Consider the following 12416-nt stretch of genomic DNA (forward strand, 5'->3'; position numbering starts at 1 on the left):
AAGATGGCCTTGAGTCTTTGTGCCAGGTGCCAGCTGTGCATTTCAGGGCACAGTCTTCTCTGAGGTGTGATTTAATCTGGGGAAGCTAAGGAGCTTTCTTTTCTGGAAGGACAGGATGAGCATTTCCATGGATGTGTGGCTTAGAGCAGCAGCCTGCTGCAGATGATCTCACCTCAAATTGGCAGAGTCCCCCAAAAGTGCATTCTTTTACCGTATCCTGTCTGTTGGCTTTCCCTTTTGCATGGTGCTCAGTGGTGGTTAAATTTCAGCAGAGGTGGGTCAGCCAGAGCAGGTTGTTCCAAAGGTGAAAGGCCACCAAAAACCTGCCAAGCAGCTTTGAATGGTTGACCGGAGAGAGATGATAAGCTGCAATCTGACCTCCCTTTCTCAGCAGTCTGCTCCTGGGAAGGATCCAGCACCTTTGGCTGTCAGAGGCAGGAAGGCTGAGCCATGCCTGAAAGCCCGGCCAGCTTTCCGAGCGGCTGCACTGCCCCTGCTCTGGCTTCTGAGGATGCTTCTGACGTAACTCCATGCCCATCCTTTTACGTAATTGCTGTTGGATTCACAAGCAGCCCAGATCAGAAACAGGGCATGTCTGTAAGGAAAGGGTTAAGCACCAAGTTAGCTGCATGGAGAAATTGTACTTATTGGGCAGCACGCACTGCAAAATGTTGTTATTGCTGCTGGGGCACAAGCCCAATGCTCCTTTATGTATTTTTTTCTTGGGCATTTGTGTAAGGACAGGATCCAGAATGGTGTTGGGGTGTGTATTATCGTTGTAATTCATCGTCATTTATTAACTTGTATCTGGAGCAGAGAGGCAGGGCGGGTTGAAACTGATAGTGGTTCCATAAGGCTCTTTACCTTTAAAGGCAAAGTCCATATAGTTAGTATTGCTTATCAGAGAATCAGGCACGTATGGTGTGAAAGGATCAGTGAGCTGGACATACAAGGGGCTTATCTTCAGAGAGAAAGGTATGTTTTTTTTACTTAGGGGTAACTAAAAAGGGTCAGTTGTCCCAAGATAAGACGTAGGGACTAGGTGCTTTTGTTTTCATTCTAGATAAACTTGCAAAGTCACCCAAATGGGAAGGTAGGACTGACTTACTTTACTGGGTTTGCATTGCAATAAATGTACAACACTTCATCTTTGCTGTGTTTTTCTCTTGGGATAACTGATACTTATTACTTAACCCCAAACATAACCCTGCCTTTTTTAAAATGTGGAGACAAATTCAGGCATGAAATACATCTGAAGCTGTCCCTGAAGTGTTAAGGACTTAGTATTTTTTATTAAAAGGAAGAATTCGGATATACTGGCATAGTAGTGGAGTACCTTAGTTTAGAAAGGACTGCTGGAAGTTATCTGGTCCAGTCCCACATTTTCTTTATGATACTATGAATCAGGCTGTGGCTTCTGTTTTGCTATATTTGACTGTAGGGATGATCTGTAGCTTCGGTTACATCATAACAACCTTTGCACTTTTTAAGATGAGTTCTTTGCTGGACCACTGGTAATTTTTGCCCATAGCTTAATGCAGTCAAGATTAGACCTAGAGGTTTCAGCTTGTTGGTTTCTTTTTTCTAATGGCAGCTATAATTAAAATGAAAGATTGCTATTTGAAGATATATTTTGCAGGGTGTATTGGAAACTGGTAACATCAAACTATAAAAATGGTAGGCTTTCAGTCAAAGAGGAAGCAAGATAGAAAGAAACAAAGAGTGACCTTGATCAAACATTTAGACTCAATAGTTCACAAACCATAACTTTAGTAGTTCTACTTTGTCCTATCACACTTATAATTAAGGTCATAGATACCAGACTAAACATAAAAAAGAAACAAACAACAGAACTAGAAAAGCAAAGCAAAACCTAGGGGTACTGTCAAGCTGTAAGAACTTATTAATGAAGAAAAGTGCTTTTCAAAAATTCTTCGTGAACAGTTGTGCTGGGAAGATACATACCATGAAGTTAGTGGAACTGACTCTTGAGAGTTGAATTAGAGATTTGATGTAACTACGATTACCAGAACTTGGAATTGTTATTTCTTCTTTAAAGATGGTCTTCCTGTGCCATTCCAGATTGGGGGATATGTATAGCAGAAATGTTAAATTAAAAATATATTCTAGATATTGAAAGTAATTTTAAATATCTTGGTTTGCTTGTTGACAGTAGCTTGCTTTGATACTTTGACAGGCTAACTGCCTTCAGAGGAATTAATATATCCTGTATTTTAAAATACTAACAAAGAATTGCTTTCTGTTTTATGTTAATAGCCGCCGTTCTGGCCAGTATACAATGAACCATGACAATTGCAAGAAGACCCCAGATGGAGCGTCATTTGACCGCTCAGGTTCCCAGGACTCCTTGGATGAACTGTCTTTGGATGATTATTGGAAGGAAATTGAAAACATCCATGAAACCAGAAGAAATAATCATGAGGAACAAGAAACACTTGTAGTGAAAGAGCCAGATGGTAATGAAAAATATTGTTGTGAATGATTACCAGTGTGCTGATTTAGGGATTTTCTTTTGTGTTATTTCAAGAGATGACACCTACCAAACACATTTAGATGAAAAAAGGGGCTCTGTTGAACATGCACTGTTGAAAATTTATTTGCCTCTGATAAATAACAGCAGAAATAGACAGTGCACTGAAAGAGAACTGTATCAGAAATAAGTAAAAGGCTGGTTTTACTTTAAACAGTATTTGCAGAAAATGAGAAAGGTGCCTGTAGTCATAAACCTTATTTTGCTGTTTACTTTGTGTAAGTTGTTTGTTATTGTAGCTCTTGTGGATCCAAGCCTCATGCTTAGGAACACAAGCCAATGATTAACTGTTTAAGTTTAGTGAGTAACTTCTAAACTTTTAACTGTCTTGGTTGTTCATTTGTATTGGTTTTGTGTCTCTGAAGCATCATTCCTGAGGGTATGATCTTAGAATATATTGGGCAATTTGCTTATTTTTCTTGTCATATCAGACAAAAGAGAAGTAACATCCTTAATTCCACTCTTCTCTCAAAAATATATCTTTTTTTTAACATTGCAGTGTCTGCCCCTCTGATTCTTACAAGAGGCCCACAGACTCAGTAAATTAAAATGGTGAGCTTGGCATTTTGGTATGGCCCCAGCAGACCTTGTTCTGCAATGTATGAGTCTCTTTTTTTTTTTTTTTAACTCCAGCTCAGTGATGCTGATATGCCTTCAGGCTCTGCACTCAAAACCCACCATTTCCTTTTTACGTATATATAGCCTTCTTCCCCTAGCTACCTCCAGCTCCAGCTGTTGAATCTGGCATGAAGCCCAGGCATGGAGCCCAAGCATGAAGCCAAACTCAGCTCAGCCGAGTTGATGAGCTTGAACAGATGTTGCTGTGCTGCACACCTTGCCTTATGTGCAGCACCTCATTTGAACGGGTGCTACTGAATGTGTGAGACACTGCATCTGGCCCACAGGCTGGCCAGGCTGGGGGCTCACTTGAGACACAGCCATGCAAAGACAAGGCAGGGGAGAGACAAGGTATGCCTTGCTTAGATCTGCTCTGGAGGATAGGCATAGACCTCCTTTCTTTGCCCTAATAACAAAATCTGCAAGAGTTTTGTTAGAGAGTCAGGATTTGGTGGCACAGCCATTGCAAAATTCATACTTAAGATTTTGTATCTGTTTTCTGAACACTGTTAATACCCATATGCCCCCTTGGACAAGTACTGGGCACGGAGGGAAACTGCAGTCAATAGTGAAGTTGACATGACTGCTTAGGAGCACTTTTGATAGCTTATACATTGAAATGTTGCTTGAAAATTTGAGAGGGTTGTTGACATTCAGCACAAACTAGACTGCTACTGACAGAACTTAGTGTCAATATTGAAAAAAAGAGAAGTATTATTAGAGACATACTGATTTCAGAAGTGGAAGTTTTGCCATAGGTGACAGTATTTAGTGGCTTTCTCCTCCTTCATGTGCAGTGATGTGTCAAGGAAGGATGCCTTACCAGCTGTAAGACTAAAGCAACAATCATTTTATGGGCTGTCAGCAGTCTGGAGACCATGTCATAAGAACTGATTAAAAAATAGCATTAAGGTGACTCCTGTAACCTGGTTTGTCCTTCATTAAATTGAGCTAGTGGAGAGCTGTAGGATTAATATATTGAGAAAACTGGGCAGAACCATGTCAGCAAAGGAGCTAAAAAGATTGAGGTTTGAACTAAAAATCAATGAAGCAGCAATGATCAGAGGCTTTCAGGCTTTCCCATACACATTTGTATCTAGGTAACATTTGTAAAATGGTATGTGATTTAATAGAAGTGCTGTCAGTTACGATAAAAATTGTCCCATAGCAATCTGTATTGGATTAACCATTTTAAAAGCCTTGATATGATACGTTAACCCTTTTGAAGCACTTTACAAACAACAGCTTTTTTCCAGGTTGTGATAGCGTAAAGAATTGTCCCATATTGTGTATTCCTGTGGACCTTTCCCTGTGAACTGCAGTAGCTATATGACGTCATCGTAATCTGCTGTGTTTAACAATACTGGAAAGCCAACATTTATGCTCATTTCTCTTTGCCTGGCTCAGAGGGAGAACTGGAAGAAGAATGGCTGAAGGAAGCAGGTCTGTCCAATCTGTTTGGTGAGAGCACGGGTGATTCCCAAGAAAGCATGGTGTTCTTGTCCACATTGACCCGAACCCAGAAGGCAGCAGTAGAAAAGCGAGTAGAGACTGTCACACAAACCTTGAGGAAAAAGAACAAACACCACCAGATTCCCGATGTCAGAGATATCTTCAGGCTACAAAGTGACCCAAAGGAAAAGGTAAGTTCCTGGATGTCATTTCTTTGCTGACAGAGAGGAGAGAGGGACAGGTAGGGGAGGGGGGAGAGGAGAGGGAGACAGAGACACAAAAGGGCTATTTCCAGAAGATTTGTGTGTAACTTTTTATCAGTTTCCAAGGGAAATTCTTACTGTAATTATGGGAATAGCATTGGTCCAGAGTTGACATTGCATTAAGCAATTTTAGTACGTAGAAATGAGTAAGTATGTTGGTCTTTTGTTACTCAAAGGGGATGGATAAAACAACCATTCTGTGGTCATGAAACTGGATTTAGTTTTAACCCAGGCACAAAAATCATGACAACAAACACCCAAAGAACAAACAGAAGCCTACACTTTAGGTGGTAATGCCTACAGTCATTCTGAGAGATCTGACATATAGGGGACAACATGGCTTATATTTACTAGTGTGGTTGTTTGTTTCTTTTTTTTTTAAAAAAAAAAAAAAAGAGGAAATAAAGTGACATGAGCCTAACATCCTCTTTTTTTTTTTTTTTTTTTTTTTTGGCTAGGCATTTATGCTTGTTATTTTGGGGGCTAGACCCCTACACTAACTCCCAGGACCCCTCTGTGTCATTAAACTGCATGTGGTGAGTTGATCTGACAGGTCCTGAAGAAACTCATTTCCCCTTGTGGTTTATTGAACAGAGGAGCTCCTCTTCCTCACGCAGAAAAGGGGAAGGAGGGAAACAGAGACTGTAATTAGAATTCCTCTTCTGCAGAGAAGCATGTCTGTCCTCTCTACTCCCTCCAAAGCAAATGGATCTTCAGCTGTGAGGAGAAACAGGCTGGATGGCAGTACAGCACTAGTTTACCAGATCCCAGCCCCATCCCTCATTCTTTCTCCTGCTGATGCCGTGCAGCATGCATCACAGTCGCAGGGGAACCATGGTGGATTCTGAGAGGAGTTAATTTCCTCCCTCCCCCAGTTGCTTCCTCTCCTTGGGCAGCTCCTTTCATATTCAGCAGAGGTGAAGTGGTAGTGGGGGCTGTTTGTAAGCTCAAATGTGTATTCTGGAGGCAAAACTTCCTTTTGATGTTCTGCTTTGCATGTGGTTACAGAAGAGATAGTAACTCCATAAAAGATTTCCAGGATCTGTTTTGGAATTGACTACACCTAAAAATTACAAGATCAAATAGAAGAGCAATTTAGGTAAAACATTATTGCTTAAAGCAGTATAATTTCCCTTTCAAGTATGCTATTTCAGTCAACTACAAGAAATACTCATGTTCCTTTTTAAACTACATATTATAATGTCTCAAAATCATATGTTACAGTGTTCTGTAGACTTCTGTTTCTTCTAAACTACATGTTTTGATACTGATGATATCAAAGAGAAGTAATGCAAACAGACAGATGATTGTAGCTATGTAAGATGTACACAATAGGTCAGTATATTGATTAAATATAGAAATAAGTAAAAAATAAAATATAAAATCCTTCTAAACCTCTCTTCCTGACTGCAATAAAATAATATAAATCTAGGCCCTCAAACCTATGTTGCATTCCTTTCTTCAAAGCAAGGTAATTATTCTGAAATCATTGCTTGTCCTTATTCATCTAATCTGTCACAAAAAGCCTGTATTGAGATACCTTGTACAGCCTCTCAAGGTAACTTGTTTCAGAACTTTATCACTCTCCCATCATTAAAAAGCTTTTTCTGTAACAAAAAAGGACTGAAGCCATCTACAGCTGTATGAAGTCATTCCAATTTAATAATAGTCTCTGAAAATCCTGCAACCTCCCTTCACCTGGGGGAAGGCAGGAGGAAAGGTAAAACAATAGGCAGTATTGTGATGTTTCTGCTATTTCCTGCCATATTCCTGCCAAAGAGAAGCTAGACTTTTGGTGCCTTGACAGTTTCCCAGTCTGCTTATTTGTGTGTTTCTCAGTCTACTGCTACTGATACGTGGAACAGTAATAATATTCTGAGCAGTCATATTGCCTTTCCAGCAAACTATGGCTTCAGGTCAAAGACTACATGTTCTTATCCCTTGCAACACTGGAAAATTAAGTCTTATACCCACTTACCGTTTTAGGAAGAGGGGGAATGGACTTAATTACCTCTGTCTTAATTACCTAGATTTCAGATCCCCTTAGACTTTGTCAAAAGGATTTCAGCTGAAACACAAAGATGTGCTTCTGTATATTCTTGGATTGCAGGAGGATGTTTTAATCCTGCACAGAGTCAAAGGAGTTTCTACAACCATGTATTTGGTCTTTACAGGCATGCATATTTATATTTATTGTTCCTTTCTTAGGTCTGTGATGAAAATGAACCCTCAGCTGTAAGAACAACTGAAAACAGAAGTGGAACACAGGATGAAACAAAAGGTAATGCCAGACAGAAATCTTGTGGATTTTTTTCCTCTTCTGTTTGTAGTCTTTCAATTTCACAAGCTACTACATAAGTCCATATTTCAAGTAAATTTTCAGCAAAACAAAATGCATTTCTTATGAGAAAACCTGGTCTAGCCTGTGCTGTTGTGCACTTGTAAAGTGTGGCTGTAGGTTGTGTCTTTTGAGCCATCTGGGAAACCTTGTTTTTTACCAGTGATCATCTCATAATGAAGTCATCTGGGAGAATTCTCCTCCCATAGCTTATGCTTAGGTCTTTCCTGCTCCTTAATTTATCCCTTCTGGTTTATCTCTACTCTACAGTACAGGAAATGAAGCACTATTATACGTAAGCTCATCAGTGCATACAAGAGAGCAAAAACAAATGGAATATAAATATACAATAACGGCGAGAACTGGCTATATGTCTGAAGCTCAAAATGAAGGAAAAACAGAAGAAAAAAGCTGTTTACCTTTTTAAGGAAAATGTAAAGGAATTAGCATTCTGTGTGTGTAGGAGTGGGCTGGTTCAACAGCATGTGATTATGCATGAGTAGTGCAGTACCCATGGAAGACCTGCAGAACTCTGCCCTCCCTCTCACTGCCATGTAGGACAGAGCATAACAGGAGTTCTTGGCTAAATCCATAGTTTCTGTTTTGAGAGTATGAATTTTGATGAAAGACTTTGACAAAGCTTTGTGCTGTTCTTCAGAGCCAATACAAAAACAAACAAACAAACATGTTGCCCTGTATCTTACCCACATCCTTGACCTGGGGTAGCACTATATTGCTCTACCATCATAGGTTTTGCTGTAACAATCAACACATTAGCTGGTAGCCATTCAAGCTTTAAGATACTTAATTGCTTTTCTGCATTGTTTATAAGTCTTTTTTTTTTTTTTCCCTCCTTCTTCTGGGAGACTGGATAGCATGTAGGTATCATATAGGACCCTACAGTCTCCTTTAATAGTCAGGCAGGTAGATCAAGTTACCTAATACAAGCTACTTATTAGGTAATTAAGCCACCAAATAATTAAGCCACCAAATAAACTTGTGCTCCACTTTTAGAATACTGACCTGTAGTTTTCTGGAAAAAAATTGCTTTAGGATTAAACGTAGAAAAAAACAACAGTAACAAACAATACAGGATATGCTTAAAAGTGGAATTGGGAGAGATGAATATAAAACAGCTCTGAATATCACTAAAACTGTGCGTTTCCAGAAGTGTTGTTAATCCTTCCCTTCTTCACTCTCAGCAAACCTCACTGGAATAAGAACTGTAAAAAAAAAAACCTGGGAAGACTGCCAGGCTGCTGGTTCAGCAGAAGGGAAGGAAGAGATGCCTGGTGCTTGTGTCAATAAACTGCACAGTAGGACCCAGAGCTGGAAAATTACCAAGCAATTATTACAGAGTTTTTATCACATCTGGTTCTTTTTTTCCAGTGCCCCTAATGAACCCTGCAGAAATGGGAAATTCTGAAAGGCAAATCCCATATGCTAACTCTCCACAGCACAGATTGTGATGTGGATGGCAAATGCAGCCTTCTTCCATCCTGATACACTTCTGCTCCTGTCAACATGCTAAAGTGGGCTCTGCTCCCAAGATTAGAGCAGGAAGAAAAAAACATCCAAGTTTAGTAGTGCTTAAAGCACTGCACCTGTTTCACTGCTGTGCTGTGATCTTTCCTCCAGAACGATGGTCTAATTAGTGTTATACAAACAGTGAATGAATTTAAGGCAAAAAGTAAACAGTGCTTGATATTTCAGAGATACTAAATATTTATGAAATATAAATCCAAAGGCATTATATTAAAATGGAAACCCTCTTTACCAAAGAAATACTAGCACTTTCACCTGAAAAATGTGAACACCATCTCAGACAAAAAATTCAGAACTTAAATGGAGATTTTGTTGGATTTTTTAAAACTCTTGGAGTGAATGAAGGCTCTCTGGCTCTTCTCCAAAGGTGATGACTCTGTTTCTAATTTAGTATTTGAATGCGGCATTCTCAAGTGCTTCTGCCAGAATGAGTGTACATGAGGTGTGTGAACCTGTGCTCATTCATCCTTTCTTGCCTGTCTGACACACCTTGTTTGTTGTCTGAATAATGCAGGCAGACTCAGAGGATGCTACAAAACCATTATGTTTTCATTCTTTTCTGCCTGATCCTGATCAAAGGCAATGATTTAATAAGTTCCTATGTTTCTTCTGTTAATAAATGCATATTTGAAGTTTTTTTTTTTTTAAGGACTCTTACTTACTAGTTCAGATGTTTCTTTGTTTCCTGTAGGTACAGGAAATATCTACAAGAATAAAAAAGAAAATCTAGAATTGTGTGTTAAGCTGACAAAATATGTTATCATTTTAACAATTCATAACACTGAAATCCTGAAAAGCTAGCAATATGTTCACCAACTACAAAAGAAAAAATACAATTCTCTTTTGATGCTTGGGAAAAGGAATAAATATCCATGTGGCTGAAACATTTCAAGAAATAAAAAGCAAAGAATAAACAGATGTAAAGCTAAATACTCATTATCTTAAATAGGGGAACAGCAGAAGTCAGTTTACTGTGGGACTCTAGTTGTCCTCCTAAACGCAGTGGGTTAGCTGCAAGGGAAGAATGTTAGATAAGACCTGTGTATAAGGGCAACCTCAAAGCTTAATGATGTGGCAAATGGATGAAAGAATTTAACGTAGTAGGTGTAACATGAGGGAAAAGAGCTATAATACTTGCTTCTTGATAGGAAAAAAGACTGAAATGTGGTTGTATTTTTTTAACTGAGTTTGTTTCTGCTTTTGATTTTAAATGATAAAAAATGTATGGCTGGAGTGATAGAGTGCTAGTGAAAAGATTACAAACATCTATTCTCTATTTAAAAGTCAGCTATGAATTAGCGTTATAAATAGTTGTTTTGTCAGTTAAAAAAAACAGCCATCCTACATTTCCAATTATCAATTAAGATCTATGAGTATAGCTTTGTGGCTACTCTTTCCTCTAGCATTCTCTAGCAAAACAAGGAAATAACAAGGTTCACACTTCTAATGTTTTCATGTCCCATTAAAAAGAAACCCCAAATCCAACTCCCCAGCCCACTCCTGAAGAATTCCCTTCGTTACATGGGATCTTTAAAATAGCACTGTCAACTGGGGAAAGAGTATAGGACTAATTTAAAATATGGCTACCACATCCTCATAGACAATATTTATGTTTTCTGTATCACATTTGCATTTCTCATGAAATACTGCCAGCAGTTGGCAGGTTGACAGAACACTGAAGCTGCTTCCTCTTACAGCTGCTTCCTAGTTAATAAATGCACAACAACGGGAACAAGGCTGTACAATAAAGAGGAAACTCCCTGCAACAGAAGCAGTCAGACTTTTAAAATGTACACACCATTACTAAGACATCTGCTTTAGATAGTGCCTAGTATGACCAGAGGTCTGAAATAGGAGCTACCGCTTTATTGTTTGTTAACATCAGATCTGTCCCATGCTGGTAGGAAGTATGTAGGTCATGTACAGGCAACAATACCTTGGTAGAAGTCTTGGGGTGACAGTGAACTGTTTTCCTTCAGTTCAAATGCATTAAACAGCTTACATGATGTATGTAGGTATATGGACATGGAGGCCAGAGATCGAAGCCAGAGAAGAGTTTGACCTTGTATATGTTTGCTTCGTGAGGTCTCATATATCTGTTTACTGAAAGCAGCGGCTCTAGTTTCAGGATCAGCTTAATCTGCAGTGTATGCCTCAGGAGTCTTTCAGGGTCTACTGAGAGTGAGCAGATGCCGCTCTGAAAAGAGCAACTGGAAATACACAACAGGTTCATTTCGGAAATATTTTATTCTACTTCTCACAGTATTGCTTGGCTGTAAGTAGAGTCAAACACCTTAACTCAAACCCATTTCTCTTTTTTCTGGAACTGTCTTAGCTCCAGATCAGTTAAATTGAAGTGGGAGTGGCTGCATTAAACATTGTGCCCTGCCGGGTAGTGGCTATTAGTGGCTTCGGCCATTTGCCTGTCTATCAGAACCCGAGTTTTGCCCTAGCAGATGGAGGTAACTTTCAGGATTCGCTAAAGCAGAGCAGTGACTAGTCTTGTCTTACGTGTTGTCTGTCAATTAGACAGAGATACAGTTCAGAAGAAAAAATCAAGATGCTATAATATTTTTTCTGTGTGTGTTAAATTAATGCTTTATATGTTATTTGGGTTGTATGTTTGCAGCTCAGCTTTTTATCAGGCCCCTGGAAGTATCAGTGTAGGGCAGCACTTCCCTGATGCCTTCTCCCTTAATCAGCCCAACCACAGCCTTTCCCCTGCTTCAGGGTCAAACGTTGCTGCAGCTGTAACTATTCTCTGGGAGATTTTCTGGCCTTGTTTAGCATGGTTATTCCAGGCCATGCAAAAATTTCCCACGGTGGTGTAAAGAAATTAGAAATTATGTTACACCATATTGATATACAAATGCATATACACTGCTGATGGTTCTCCTCAACTCATGTTTGTTTTCCTCCCACTTTTTCTGTGCTTATTGCATGTTATCTTTGAATGGACTGCAGTCTCCTGTGGGTAGGAGTTAGTGGGAGAATCATGGTCCCCTTGAAATGAGCAGTATTAATTTGCTTATATTTGCTCTGGTTTTAGGAAATTTGAATTCAAACACAAATATATCAAGGTATTTGGAATGTCTTGTAGGAATAACCTCATTCTGGCTGTATCCTTTAAGAAATACTACATCACAAGTAATGCTGGAGAGATCAGAATCTTTATCTGGCTAAATTATCTTTGGTTCTGTGTATTAAATTATTTACAATACCGTTTCCCTTTTGCTTCTTTCCCAGTATCTTTTAACTTTGGACTGAAAATCTATGGTTGATTTCATGTGTAGGAGTACACTTCTTTTTCTAAAAGCGGAACTGCCTCTCCAGATTTTTCCTTCGTTTTTTTTTTTTTTTTTTTTTTTTTAAATATTCCAAATTTGTCTAGTGTTTAACTGGTGTATAAGAACAAAGAGAAGTAAGGTGGTTATTCTATACTTAGTCCTTCCCTGTACCATGAAGCATGTCAAGACAGATTTGAGGGACCTAGACTCTTCAGACTGAGGTGAGGACAGGAATGTCAGGACAACAATGTGACCTGTGTAGTGCCCACTATTCCCAGACGTTACTCACAGATGCATGGGCTGGATAAGCAGGCGTTGAGGTGGATTGGAAATGGGCTGAATGGCTAGGCCCAGGGATCTGT

General features: G+C 39.2%; 1 protein-coding gene across 3 annotated transcripts in view; it reads left to right on the plus strand.

Moving 5' to 3' along the window:
* Window positions 1-12416, plus strand: part of ARHGAP18 (Rho GTPase activating protein 18) — a 91885-nt gene that overhangs the window by 52090 nt on the left and 27379 nt on the right. For 2 of the 3 annotated variants that reach the window (XM_035321668.1, XM_035321667.1), the window contains exons 2-4: window positions 2278-2477; window positions 4577-4812; window positions 7093-7165. In XM_035321668.1, the coding sequence (XP_035177559.1) occupies window positions 2278-2477; window positions 4577-4812; window positions 7093-7165 (509 nt within the window). Of the gene's footprint in view, window positions 1-694; window positions 976-2277; window positions 2478-4576; window positions 4813-7092; window positions 7166-12416 lie in introns of those variants that run through there. The other variant, XM_035321666.1, reaches the window with a different exon arrangement.

Source organism: Oxyura jamaicensis, chromosome 3 (genome assembly GCF_011077185.1).
Source record: "Oxyura jamaicensis isolate SHBP4307 breed ruddy duck chromosome 3, BPBGC_Ojam_1.0, whole genome shotgun sequence".
NCBI classification, from domain to species: domain Eukaryota; kingdom Metazoa; phylum Chordata; class Aves; order Anseriformes; family Anatidae; genus Oxyura; species Oxyura jamaicensis.